This window comes from Nanorana parkeri, unplaced genomic scaffold (genome assembly GCF_000935625.1).
Source record: "Nanorana parkeri isolate BGI_ZX_2015 unplaced genomic scaffold, ASM93562v1 scaffold229, whole genome shotgun sequence".
NCBI lineage: Eukaryota > Metazoa > Chordata > Amphibia > Anura > Dicroglossidae > Nanorana > Nanorana parkeri.
The window spans coordinates 1,046,560-1,060,068 of NW_017306497.1; the positions used below are offsets into that span (position 1 = coordinate 1,046,560).

A 13,509-nucleotide genomic window follows, 5' to 3' on the forward strand; every position below is an offset into this window, starting at 1 on the left:
CTCATATGAAATAATAATAAAAAGAATAGCTATGTATAGCCCCCACCAAAGCAATTATTTCATTTACCACTGTAAACTGGAGCGAACCATTATCCTTAACAGCATGCAATAAAAGAAGTAATTTGCTTATTTATATCACAGCGGTTAGCGCCATAAGTCATCAATTATAAAACATGAGAAAACTAATGTAACGGGTACATTATTCTTTCTTGTTAACAAGGAATCCATATTTCATCAGACCTTTCATAAAACATACTATAGTTTATAAGCTTTAGCTGGAGTAGAGAAAATACATAACTCAGCACAGCTACAGATGGTTGCCAAGGATCTTAACATGTAACTCGCTGACACTTGAGGGACATATAACAGCACAGCAGTCGAAGAATGGCACATAAGTCGTGTAGATTTAATCTACTGGCAACTTTATACACCCATGAAAGAGAAATCATGCTCTATAAGCAATAAAAGCAATTACTATTTATATGAAGAAACAACAAGGAGCAAGGCGTGTAGGCACGGCCTACAGCATACAGGAGTGACGCACGTGTAAACCTACTGTGTAAAGAAATGGCAGAGATGGCAATATGAAAGTGCTAGATGATTAACTACTGTGGATTTCTGCTTTACAACACTTCCTCTTTAGACCCGATTAAATCAAGGTAGGCCTATCAGTAACCCTTCTGTGACTGGAGGTCATCAATGCCTAGATGCTCAGGAAAAAAATAAATATGCTTCGGGTTACTTGACCATGTCCATGACCCTACAACTAATGTTCCTACCTAAAAATGATTACACAGCTATTTTGTGCCTTTTTTTAATAAATGCCCTGCTCATAATTTTAGGATAAGCTGACAAATTAGCAAACATTTAAAAAAACATATTTAAATTTGTTATTTCTATTTTAAATGAATTATGGTCTCTTTTTTTTTTTTTTTACATAGGTTGCCTTTGACTTTAAGAGCCAGAGTCTGCCAACTTCTTCTGTCAAATTACTTTATGAGGCACAATGACAGCTCAACAAGCCAGTATGTTTGTAAACAATGCTATGTGATCACTACAGTCATATGTTCAGAAGACATGCCAGCCAAGTCACAGACCTGGGGGTCAGCACAGGTGCCAGTTACTTGTTCTGTTTGAGGATGTTTATTAACATATTCTAATCAAGCTTAATCATGCTGAGGAATGTTAAAGGGATTGTGGGTGGGTAGAGATTAAAGAGCAAAGTTACAATGACTCAACAGGGCTCATGTCCACATTGCCGAATCACATTTTGTTGGGAGTACCCATTTCTTGCCCTGAATAAATAGATGTTATCAGGGTCCCTTCAGTCTATGTAAGGATATTATGGTTTCCGCTTACCAAGGGCATGGCTGGTATTTCTTGCCGATAGAGACTACAGAAAATCTTCTGTTTGCTATCCCAAGCTTCCACTTCTGTTAGCATGAACCCCATTGTCTTGTGGTGACATAGAGGTTAGCGGGAACAACAACAGCACTTGGCGGTAGGACAAACTATCTGACAAATCCGAGACAGCAACAGCTCTGTATAGTGACACTAAATTCAGGAGTTAAATCTTAAAAATGCATTCAAGTACCTTAACTATTGACAGAAATGTATCTTATTTGTGTATCACTCGGCTGCAGATCCTCAAATCATCTCTGAATTGGTGCCGACACTGTCCTTCCTTCTGGAGGGTGGCTACTTTTGTCCCCCATGGTCCCTGTGTGTGTTGTAAAGTAGCCAGCGTTCCAAGCTCGTTCCCATGATGGACTACAGTCTCATGTTTACTTTACTAATTTGTATTGAGATTGTAGTCCATCATGGGAGAGAGCTTGGAGCGGTGACTACTTTACAACACACACAGGGACCATGCAGACCAAAAGTAGCCAGAAGGTAGGACAGGGTTAGCACTTATTCAAAAATGATTTGAGGATTTACAGCCGAGTGATACACAAATAAGACACATTTTATTAATAATTAGGGTACTTGAATGCATTTTTAAGATTTAACTGTCACTTTAAAAAAGCAAAAGTTCAACATACCGTCAGCCAGATAGGTCAGTATTTCTTTTCTTGTTTTACATGGGGGTTGTAAGTTGCACTACGTTTTCCCAAATGGTGGCAGGGTTGCTTTAAAAGAGAACTATGGGTTATGTGTTTTTCCCCATAGTTCTCTTTAGGGTCACGCGAGGTCATATACCAACGTCCTCCCGTGACCCAAAGTCAAGTATATCGCGGGCTATTGCCTGCAATATACTGTGAGCGTTGCAGCCGGGACGGATCCCGACATTACTGTCAAGATCCACCCAGCTGCGTGAGCTCTAGAGCCAGCTGTGCCTGCCCCTCCTTCGTCCATTCCTCCACTCAGCACTGGAGGATCGGAGAGAGGAGAGGGAGGAATCCCTGTGGGGAGCTGTGACTGACAGTCACCGCTCACTGCAGAGAGACGATTGAGAAGTGAGCAGATCGGCTGCATGTTTCTGCTCACTTCCCGATCGATAGAGCCGACCTGTGACAGCTTATTTGTCACAGGTCAGCTCTAACTATGAGGATGAGTAGAAATCACTCACTCCATAGATCTCCTTTAAGTAGTGCCAGATGTGGATAAGAACCATGGTGTTTGTGTCTCCTAAAAACAAGTCAGCGATGCCAATATGTCTTTAAATTAGGTAGACTCCAATCGTTCATACTGTTTAAAATCTAAGTATTTTTATAGCGTTCCTGTCACAAGCAGGTTGCACAGCAGTCCAGTGAGATATTTTGAAAGTGCAGACACTCCTTGCTGACATGCGTTGAAACACTAAATCAAATAAGTAATTAAAACACAACAGATTAAACTGAAATCGCACTTCACACTCATTAGTAGCCAAGCTCGCTGCATCCTGCTTGCAAATACCCAGGAACATGCAACACCTCCTGTACAAAGGAGCTAAATATAAACCCATTGATGAAAGAGTTGCTTTAATTCGAGAACCAATTAAACCTTACAAAAAATCATTACAAATGTTAGCCAATTAAAAAAAATAACTGTTTATGATTTGATTCTATCTTTAGTACACAGATTAGAAGAATCATTACAAGTGAAGATTCAATGTTGGTTCCATATACAAGCTGACAATTACATCTGGAACATCTGTTATGGTGTGAAGTGGAAAGCCAACTAGTCATGTGAAATAAGGATGACAAGATGGAGTAACAATTGTTCCAGTGCAGTGTATCATAGAATAGAAAAAAATATATTATACTTATTAAAAGTATTACTGTTATAGACGAGCCCCTAGAACCCCGAGCAGTGCCCCGTTTTCCCCCCAATTTTCCTCTATCTCCAGCACACAAGGCTCAATACCTTGGTATTAAATAATGGGCTATTGTCTCCTCCCCTCCTGTTCCTCTTTGCTTTAAGAATGAGAACTCGATTACATGTATGTGTGAGCCTTGGTTTTGAATCTAAAGACAGGCAAACCAATACAGAACTCCAGCAAAAAAAAAGATAAAATGTATAGCTCATTAAAAGAAAATAACCAAACCAGCTTTTGCAGCAATATTCACCTTCAATCTCAAGATTTTCTCTGCTGTAAATGTTTTTCCTTTTACTAGAACTCCTCAACCTGATGGCCAGTATAATTCAACCAACTACCTCTGAGCTCAAGTTGTCCTGGACTAGCCCCAGCCTGCGACTGTACAGTGAAAGGGGCAGCAGCACAGTGATGAGCTCATCTCTCTGCCACACCGCTCTCTCCTCCTATGAGTATGCTTCTTGTCAGTATATGAACTGATTGGCTCCTTGTACTGCTACCTCTGTTCACGCTGTAGCTTTGCTACACTGGGACTGCAAGAGGCTGATACCAGGTCACATTCAGGTACTTGTATTGCTTCCTGTAGAGAAGCCAGAGCAAGGGCTCCAGTATGGGCGCCTGTGCATGCGCATGGTTCAGCTCATGCAGTTGTGTCTACCCGCGCACATTTGCACATGCACTTGACCGTGAAGGCACAGGCATGCGCACCCACGTACTGTGAATTCTGGCACCTTACGGGCTATTTAAGCTGTGACCTTCTGTCCTCTGGTGCCGCGTGATAAACAGTCTTCCAGTGTTCCTGAGATTCTGTTTCCTGATTGTTCATCTGATTCTGACCTGGCTCATTGGACCTCCCACCTGCTCTCCGTGTTCCTGAGAACTTGGCTTATTCCTTGACTAGCGCTTCTGTCTGCTGCATTGTACCTTGCTACCCGCACATTACCGACCCTGGCCTGTAACTGACTATGTTCCTGTCGCCTTGTAATGCTCTGCCCACCCGTTGATGACGCGGCTAAATCTGACTGCATCTCTTCTGTTAATCGGCCTCCGGTGCATTCTATGCAAATGCCTGCTTCCTACCCAGGGCTAGGCAACAACACTGAGGCTGACCCTTCCTGCCACGGTGACATTTTCCAGCACTCGTGCCTCTCTGTGTCCCTGCGCACATGTTCCGCTATCCAGGGGCTATGGGACTGGAGCTGCAAAAGAGGTCGCCCTCATCAATTTAGACTCCACCAAGTACGTGAAACTTCCATTTAATGATACATTAATGATAAGAGAGCTGCATTAATCAGTGTCTTTTCAAGCTGCCTAAAGTTTAGCTTTACAGTCGAATCCAAGCTTCTTTACTTATTACTGCAATGCACTTTGGTTGCATTTACAATAAATATGCTCATGTTTTGCTTATTTTTACTTATTTATTTTACATATTATGTGCTGCATCAAGGGATAAATGTTTTACGTATTATGTGCTGCATCAAGGGATAAATGTTTTACATATTATGTGCTGCATCAACATGTTGAACTGGCAACAATTTGGAGAGTCATACCACAGTTCTTACCCACAATGCACTTGGCAGACATCCCCCAACACAATGCCCCAATCAGCAACACTAATGCACCCTGAGCACCCCCCAGTTTCCTTCTCTGGAACACAGAGACCTAGGGGATACACGTCAGAAAGCCATCAACAACACAAACCTGGCATAGGACTTCACTCTATCCAGATCTAAATATTTTTTGAATGAAGTCCTTCTTTAGGGCAGGTTCACACCATTTTTCGGACCAGATCTGGTCCAGAAAATGATGTGAACCTGCCTGCAGTTCCAGTGCATTCCAGACCAGACAAAATGAGAAATGCAGTATTTTTCTGGTCTGGTCTGGAATGGACTGCGCTGTTGTGAATAGAGGCCAGAAATAGCATAGGGATGCATTCGGGTCCGGAAACAATCTGGTCTGGTGATGTTCTGGAGGTGGTGTGAATGGGCCCTTAGCCTGGCGTCATGCTTTAAATCCTTACACAAAGTTAAATGGTGGATTTAAGCAATGATGAAACAGAAATAGACAAGACATTATTTAGCATCAGATTAAAGATACTGCGCGGTAACAATATCCTGTGAGTGAGCCGCAATAAACTGCAATTTTGTAGAAGTTAGGATTTAGGGCACAATAAATTAATGTTTTCATTTGTGCTTTGTTCATTATTCTCTTCCAAAGATTCAACCTTTTTCCCCATCAGTGAGCAGCTATACTTATTAAAAAGAATAAATGAATACATTAATTATGTATTCATTAATATAACCCGCAGCTTAAGCAAAAATTTGCAGAACTATGGAATGCCGCTAAAATGCAGAACTCTGGGTATCAATGCCCCAAAGATGAATATATTTCCAGTTCACAGATACTGCACTGCAACAACATTCCGACCTGGCTGATCACCCAAGAGGAGCGAAGCACACAGCGGACTGCAATGTGGATGTTTTCTGCATGGATTGACATTTAGTTAATCCTTTCCAGCTTACTCTTTATATACCAATACTATCATTTAATCTACACTAAGAAAAATGCTCGTGAAGCACTAAAAAAAGGCGAGATTTATTTTCAAGTGACCTGTAAAAAGAAACCTATCATGAAGGAATTCTGTAGCCTGCCACTGCTGACTTTCTTGAGAAATGCTATTAATTTGGCTGCCTCAGACTTCAACACTTTCCAAATCACTGACTAGGATGAAGTGACTCTGGATAAGCACTTTACAAATCAGCTCTGCCGATGAACATCTAGCATTTTTATAAAATAAGCAATGGTGGTTCTCCAATCTCTCTCATAACGGGCTTAATTTAAACTGACCCTAAACTCAGGTGCATTCATTTACCTTAACTATTAACTAAACTGGACCTTATTTCTGCATCACTCACCTGTGGATCCTCAAATCATCTCTGAATTGGTGCCGACTCTGTCTTTCCTTCTGGAGGGTGGCTACTTTTCTTCACCATGATCCCTGTGTGTGTTGTAAAGTAGTCACTGCTCCAAGCTTGCCCCCATGGACTACAATCTCATGTTTAGTTTAATATTTGTAGTGAGATTGTAGTCCATCACAGGAGAGAGCTTGGAGCGGTGACTACTTTACATCACACACAGGGACCATGGGGAACAAAAGTAGCCACCCTCCAGAAGGAAGGACAGTATCCCCACCAATTCAGAGATGATTTGAGGATCTACAGCTAAATGATACACAAATAAGACACATTTATGTTCATAGTTAAGGTACTTGAATGCATTTTTAAGATTTAACTCCTGAGTTTAGTGTCATGATAAAAGTTAAAAGTATACAAATACATAGGGGTCTATTTATAAAAAATGTGTAAAGCTATTTGTCCAGCAAAACCTCAGCTACTTTCACAAGTAAATCAGCTGTTGTGAGAAATGGGGCAAAAATGAATGTTGTTCATGTAATTTCTCTTCTGGTCAGATGTTCAATAGGTTCATTCATCAAGAACAGAGTAAATGGGAAAGCAATATTGCCACTAGATGGAGCGGAGAATGGTAGGAAATAAATTCATGTTAACAAGATACAATTCAGGAGAACACTGAAGAGATGAGCATAGAAATGTAACCATGGCTTTCCCCAAGTATCAACCTTTAATTTTTTAAGTTATTCCCTCTTTAAATGTTAACAACGTATCTCCCAACATGTATTTATTTCTTATGATCCTCAGCTCCATCTAGTGACCAAACTGCAATATTTCCCCATGCACTCTGTCATTAATGAATGCATCTATTGAGGAACATTCAACCAGAAGGGAAATTTCACTAAGCACGTTTGTTTGTGCCCCATTCTCACACCAGCTAATTAACCTGATAATGTCCATCCAGTATTGCTGGAGAAATAGCTATGCACTGTTTTTAGTAAAAAGACTCCATAGTGACCAACACCAAACTCTTCTTCGCAATAATGAGCCGTCAAGTTTATATTTCACTTCTGCTTGCTGCTTTTGGTCCTGACTAGCCAATCAACTAAAACAAATCTAAACACACCAAAGTGCACTGGCCTCATGAAGTATAGAGAGAAAAGTGAGAAGATACAACAGATTCTCAGCTCCTAATTAGGAAGCTCTGCAGTCCCATGGATGATATAACAGATAATCCAGTCAAACAACACTCTGGCACAATGTCATTTTGTAGCTGTAGCCACCCCCTATGCTGTGTGCCAATACAAGACTGTACCTCTTCTTCACAGGCATGAAATTCTATCAAGGTCGTTGCTGGGATTTTTCATTCATCTATATGTAATATCTTTTCTATACATGCTTCACAAGGCCGGTGCACTTTGGTGTGTTTGTACTGGTGAATTAACTAACCTGGCAAAATTACAATCAGCTCTGCCGATGAACATCTAGCATTTTTATAAAATAAGCAATGGTGGTTCTCCAATCTCTCTCATAACGGGCTTAATTTAAACTGACCCTAAACTCAGGTGCATTCATTTACCTTAACTATTAACTAAACTGGACCTTATTTCTGCATCACTCACCTGTGGATCCTCAAATCATCTCTGAATTGGTGCCGACTCTGTCTTTCCTTCTGGAGGGTGGCTACTTTTCTTCACCATGATCCCTGTGTGTGTTGTAAAGTAGTCACTGCTCCAAGCTTGCCCCCATGGACTACAATCTCATGTTTAGTTTAATATTTGTAGTGAGATTGTAGTCCATCACAGGAGAGAGCTTGGAGCGGTGACTACTTTACATCACACACAGGGACCATGGGGAACAAAAGTAGCCACCCTCCAGAAGGAAGGACAGTATCCCCACCAATTCAGAGATGATTTGAGGATCTACAGCTAAATGATACACAAATAAGACACATTTATGTTCATAGTTAAGGTACTTGAATGCATTTTTAAGATTTAACTCCTGAGTTTAGTGTCATGATAAAAGTTAAAAGTATACAAATACATAGGGGTCTATTTATAAAAAATGTGTAAAGCTATTTGTCCAGCAAAACCTCAGCTACTTTCACAAGTAAATCAGCTGTTGTGAGAAATGGGGCAAAAATGAATGTTGTTCATGTAATTTCTCTTCTGGTCAGATGTTCAATAGGTTCATTCATCAAGAACAGAGTAAATGGGAAAGCAATATTGCCACTAGATGGAGCGGAGAATGGTAGGAAATAAATTCATGTTAACAAGATACAATTCAGGAGAACACTGAAGAGATGAGCATAGAAATGTAACCATGGCTTTCCCCAAGTATCAACCTTTAATTTTTTAAGTTATTCCCTCTTTAAATGTTAACAACGTATCTCCCAACATGTATTTATTTCTTATGATCCTCAGCTCCATCTAGTGACCAAACTGCAATATTTCCCCATGCACTCTGTCATTAATGAATGCATCTATTGAGGAACATTCAACCAGAAGGGAAATTTCACTAAGCACGTTTGTTTGTGCCCCATTCTCACACCAGCTAATTAACCTGATAATGTCCATCCAGTATTGCTGGAGAAATAGCTATGCACTGTTTTTAGTAAAAAGACTCCATAGTGACCAACACCAAACTCTTCTTCGCAATAATGAGCCGTCAAGTTTATATTTCACTTCTGCTTGCTGCTTTTGGTCCTGACTAGCCAATCAACTAAAACAAATCTAAACACACCAAAGTGCACTGGCCTCATGAAGTATAGAGAGAAAAGTGAGAAGATACAACAGATTCTCAGCTCCTAATTAGGAAGCTCTGCAGTCCCATGGATGATATAACAGATAATCCAGTCAAACAACACTCTGGCACAATGTCATTTTGTAGCTGTAGCCACCCCCTATGCTGTGTGCCAATACAAGACTGTACCTCTTCTTCACAGGCATGAAATTCTATCAAGGTCGTTGCTGGGATTTTTCATTCATCTATATGTAATATCTTTTCTATACATGCTTCACAAGGCCGGTGCACTTTGGTGTGTTTGTACTGGTGAATTAACTAACCTGGCAAAATTACTACTTCACCAATAGAAGCTGCCACCTACACCCATCTTACTGCTACCCTCCAACCACAGGATTTGGAGTTAGACCCTCCTGCCTGAGTACAGTGTGTCAATATCTGATTTGGGTTACTAGACTCTGCACTGTTATAGATTCTGCCACTGCCAGTGTACTTTATAAAAATTTCCTTATAAAAAAGGAACTACTCTCACCTGGTCTTCTTGGCCTTATTGCCGAAACACTGTTTTGTGGTCATTTTTATGATTCCCCTTCTAACTGATGGGGCTTTTGCTCTATGTTTTGAAGAGGGGAGGGGGGTTCTCTTTTTCTTTTCTTCCTCTTTCTTCTTTTCTATAACGTTCTTCATATCACCTCTAACACTGTTTATTTCCTATTGCCTAAGCATTGCTTTCAGCATGCACTGGGTATAACAAATAGATACTGCTATGCTTAAATTCGGGTCTCACTTCAATGTGCTACTGCCATAACTATTTCATTCTTACTGTTCGGACTATTCCATTTATTTTTGATACCTCATTGTTCTACTATATCATGTCTACAGGTATGCTACCTCTTTCTCCTGTATCTTATATTTTGAGATTGAGATTTTTCATATGTATCTGTAACTTACAATTGGCTTTATAATTCCTGTTGTAATTTTTCTTGATCCTTCGTTAATAAAAAAAGAGATTAAACATAAAAAGCGACTACAGTAAAAAAAAAGTCCAGCCAAGCATCGCTTGTCACTACAGTAAAAAGAATCCAGCCAAATACAGCTTGTGGTGCTGAAAATTCCATTAATTAGACTTGCACAGCTTGGTCCGCCCACAAACGTGTTTCGCCCTATCCAGGGCTTAGTCGTAGAGCAGGCGGGACTGAGCCAAGCTGTGGAAGTTTGAATAAAGGAATTTTGTCAGCATGACCAGCGGTGTGCCTCTGGATTCTTTTTACTGTGGAGGTGTGTACATTAGAGTGTGGACGAGCTCAGCCAGCAGGCACCCATTTTTGGCTCCCTGAGGGAGTACCCATTACACCCTGCGCAAAATTCCAATCTTTACGTCACTTCCTGCAAAAAGAAAAGAGTAAAAATAGAGAGACACATACCCTATGTTTTTCCTTGATCTTCTGTCTGTACGCTTCTTTGTCAAACTTATCTTCTTCTGTCAGCCGTTGCCTTGCCTTTTCCAGGTTGATGCCATTATCTAAATCTTCCTCATTCTCCACATCTTTGACTACAGTTTTCTGTACCTGAGGCCACTGCTGGACTGCCTGCGTCACACAAAAAACAGTAAAGAATTGGATTTCAGTTTGCACATACACAGGACTTTTACATTTCTGCATACAATGTAGAACTCGCATTATCCACAGAACAGAAACAGGTGCCAGGGAGTGCATATTATATGCTGCTGACTGGTCACCTTTGAGCTCTGGATAGTCCTCCAGATTAAGGTTTGAACAAAGAACTTCAAATACAAAACACAAATTACAGAGGTGACTTTGAATTACTCAGTTTTCATATAGGCTGAACAAATAGAAAGTGAATTCTTTTTGTAAGTAAATGTAAAACAAGTTTAACTAATAATTGAAAGATGATTTTAAATCAGCGTGCAGACACGATATGCCAAGCCTCCGTTAAAATGTGGTTTAACATCCTCTGGGCTGGTGACTTCATAGACCAGAAGGGTCCACCATTCAGGGATTTGTATGGGATTACATTTTAACTCCCTGGACAAGTACTTATGTTTATGGTCATGAGGATAAGAGTGCCCATCTTTACAGATGGATTCAAATGAAGTTACATGATTTGAAGTATTTCCACCTTCACAGCCAAATATGTATAACACCTATTTTATATGTGTTACATGTTTCTCATTCACATAGCATAACTTACTTTTTTTAATTTTAATTGCTGCTTGCACAGTACATAATCTGAAAGAAAGAGTTTTTCTGTGGAACGCAAAAAGGGGGCTAGGCAGGTTTATGTTACCATAGTTAACCATGTCAGTACTGTGCTGGCAGATCTCATTATTAGTTTTAAACTAGTATTAAACAATTGCTCGCTACCCCCTGGAAGTAATCATTGTGACAAAACATGCCGGGAGGGCGGGGCATACGCACGTATTCTGAAACCAGAACACTGATGCTTGTACGATCGGAGGAGTTTCTTGTGACTATTGGATTTTATCTGAAAGTGTTTTTAACCTTCTAATAAAGTGGTGAAGTAAAACATTACAATGAGAGGCTTTTATGTTTCTGTCTGAGCTTGGTTCATAAGCTTCGATCTAAGAAGTGAGGAGGAAATAGAGGTGAATAAGAAGTGATCCCTCAAACTGGAACGTAATTGGAAAAGGGATAACACCAGAGATATAAGTGCTTATGGCTTATCCTACTTTAGAGTAGCCCTGTATGTCCGGTGAGTGCAGTTTTATATGTTTTGGAGCACAGTGTTGTGAAGATATATATATTAACTGAAAAAGTGGAAGTTTGGGCACTATTGGATGTGGATAGTGTTTCACGGATCCTCAATTCACAGTGATGTATGTTTCTTTCCTTAAGTTTTATGGGTGATAGAGAAATGCAATAATTGTACATTATAGAAAGAGAAACTCATCAAAAATTGGAAATTATAGAATGAAGAAGATCACAGTATTTGGACTTTTTGTTTGCTTTATTTTATTTATCATAATATATATTTGCTGAAAATATTTTTGAATTTGAATGCACAATTTTTTGTTATACTGTGGTAAAGAGATGCACATGATTGGATTATTTGCACAATAATTTGCTAAGATTATGATGTTATGATGCACATGATGGTTTTATGGTAATACATATAAAGTATTAGGGATTAGGTATAGCGCAGTGCATAGATGTTTATTGTTTTTGGTGGTTTCTACCTCTAGGCATTGCAGCATACCATTTATATTGTAATAACATACCTGAGCGCGCTTAAAAAGGTTATTTATAGATTTGAACAATGCCTGTCCTAACAAAGGATTAACACGCTAGAAGCGTTTTATGTTAATGAGAGGAAATTTAGTATGTCCCTAGACTTTCTATGGGGACAGACCGAGTTTCCTGTCACTTGGAAGCTTGAAAGGGCCTGCTACACAGATACATCAAAAAGGTAAAAAATACTGTGTATATATATTTTTTTTAGGTATGCTGCGTGAATGGGAATACATAAACTTATTTTTTACTGCAAAAGTGTAAATATACTTTAAAATAAGACTAGGCATGAGAACGGTTTAGCTTCATAATTGTAAGATTACAATTATGAAAGATTGAGAATTGCTTTGAAAATGTTAAAGCCGATATGAGATTTTCAGTGATTGATTTTAAATCTACTTTAATGCAGAAGTCCAATTAAAAGGCTCCCTTCAAGCATAAGCATTATGGGAAGACAGGGAAGAGCACTGAAACCCAATAAATGGAAGTGCCCGAAAGGGTGCCTTTGTGGCAGGATCACCAGGTATTCTGGGAATAAATGCTAAAGATTTAAAAATATTGGAATTTACTTTGGAAGGTACAAGTTAAAATGAGATTTTAGAGACTGGCTTTAGATCTCCTTTAAAGCAGAACTCTGGGCAAATTTTTTATTAACAATTGCAGTTGGGCTACCCCCACATTGCAAGGGTTAACTGCTTGTTTCTGTCTAGGGACTAAAATTTAAAAAAAAGTTATACTCACCTGATTCCCCCGAGTCGGCTGGCTCTTAGACTGGTCCTTTCAGCCTTATTCCCCTTGCAGAGGTCTAAAGATTCTCCAGTCTTCACATCCAATACACTGTCTATGGGACATGAGAACGCCGAGGGACATACCATCACTACAGCGTACGAGGCGAAAGGCTGGAGGGAGCACTGTGACAGCTGGACGTCTCAGAAGATTGGGTGAGTATAACTTTTTTAGCCCCTGGATGAAAATTAGCAGTTTACCCTTGCAATGCGGGGGTAGCCCCACTGCAAATGTTAAAAAATGATTTTTCCCAGAGTTGTTCTATAATGCAGAAGCCCAATTGTGACTGGTTCCCTTTAAGCCACAATGTTTAGTAATTGGGGATTTCGCAACACCAGCTTTAGCTGACCACTGCAACGCTGGCATTAAATATATCCAAAAAGAATGTTGCACCGATCTCCGTTTTTGCTTAGGTAAACACTATTATTACTTGCCCCCCTCTGTATAATATAATAATTGTGAAAGTTGGCATCTGTGCTTCACTTTTTTTTTTTTTTTTTTGAAGTCC

The 13,509-nt window shown here is 39.8% G+C and overlaps 1 protein-coding gene across 1 annotated transcript in view; it reads right to left on the bottom strand.

Moving 5' to 3' along the window:
- The window catches only part of DDX10 (DEAD-box helicase 10), a 227,916-nt gene that overhangs the window by 97,463 nt on the left and 116,944 nt on the right, over positions 1-13,509 (bottom strand). The window contains exon 15 of the mRNA XM_018556243.1: positions 10,371-10,535. Coding sequence (XP_018411745.1) covers positions 10,371-10,535 — 165 coding nt within the window. The remainder of the gene's footprint in view (positions 1-10,370; positions 10,536-13,509) is intronic.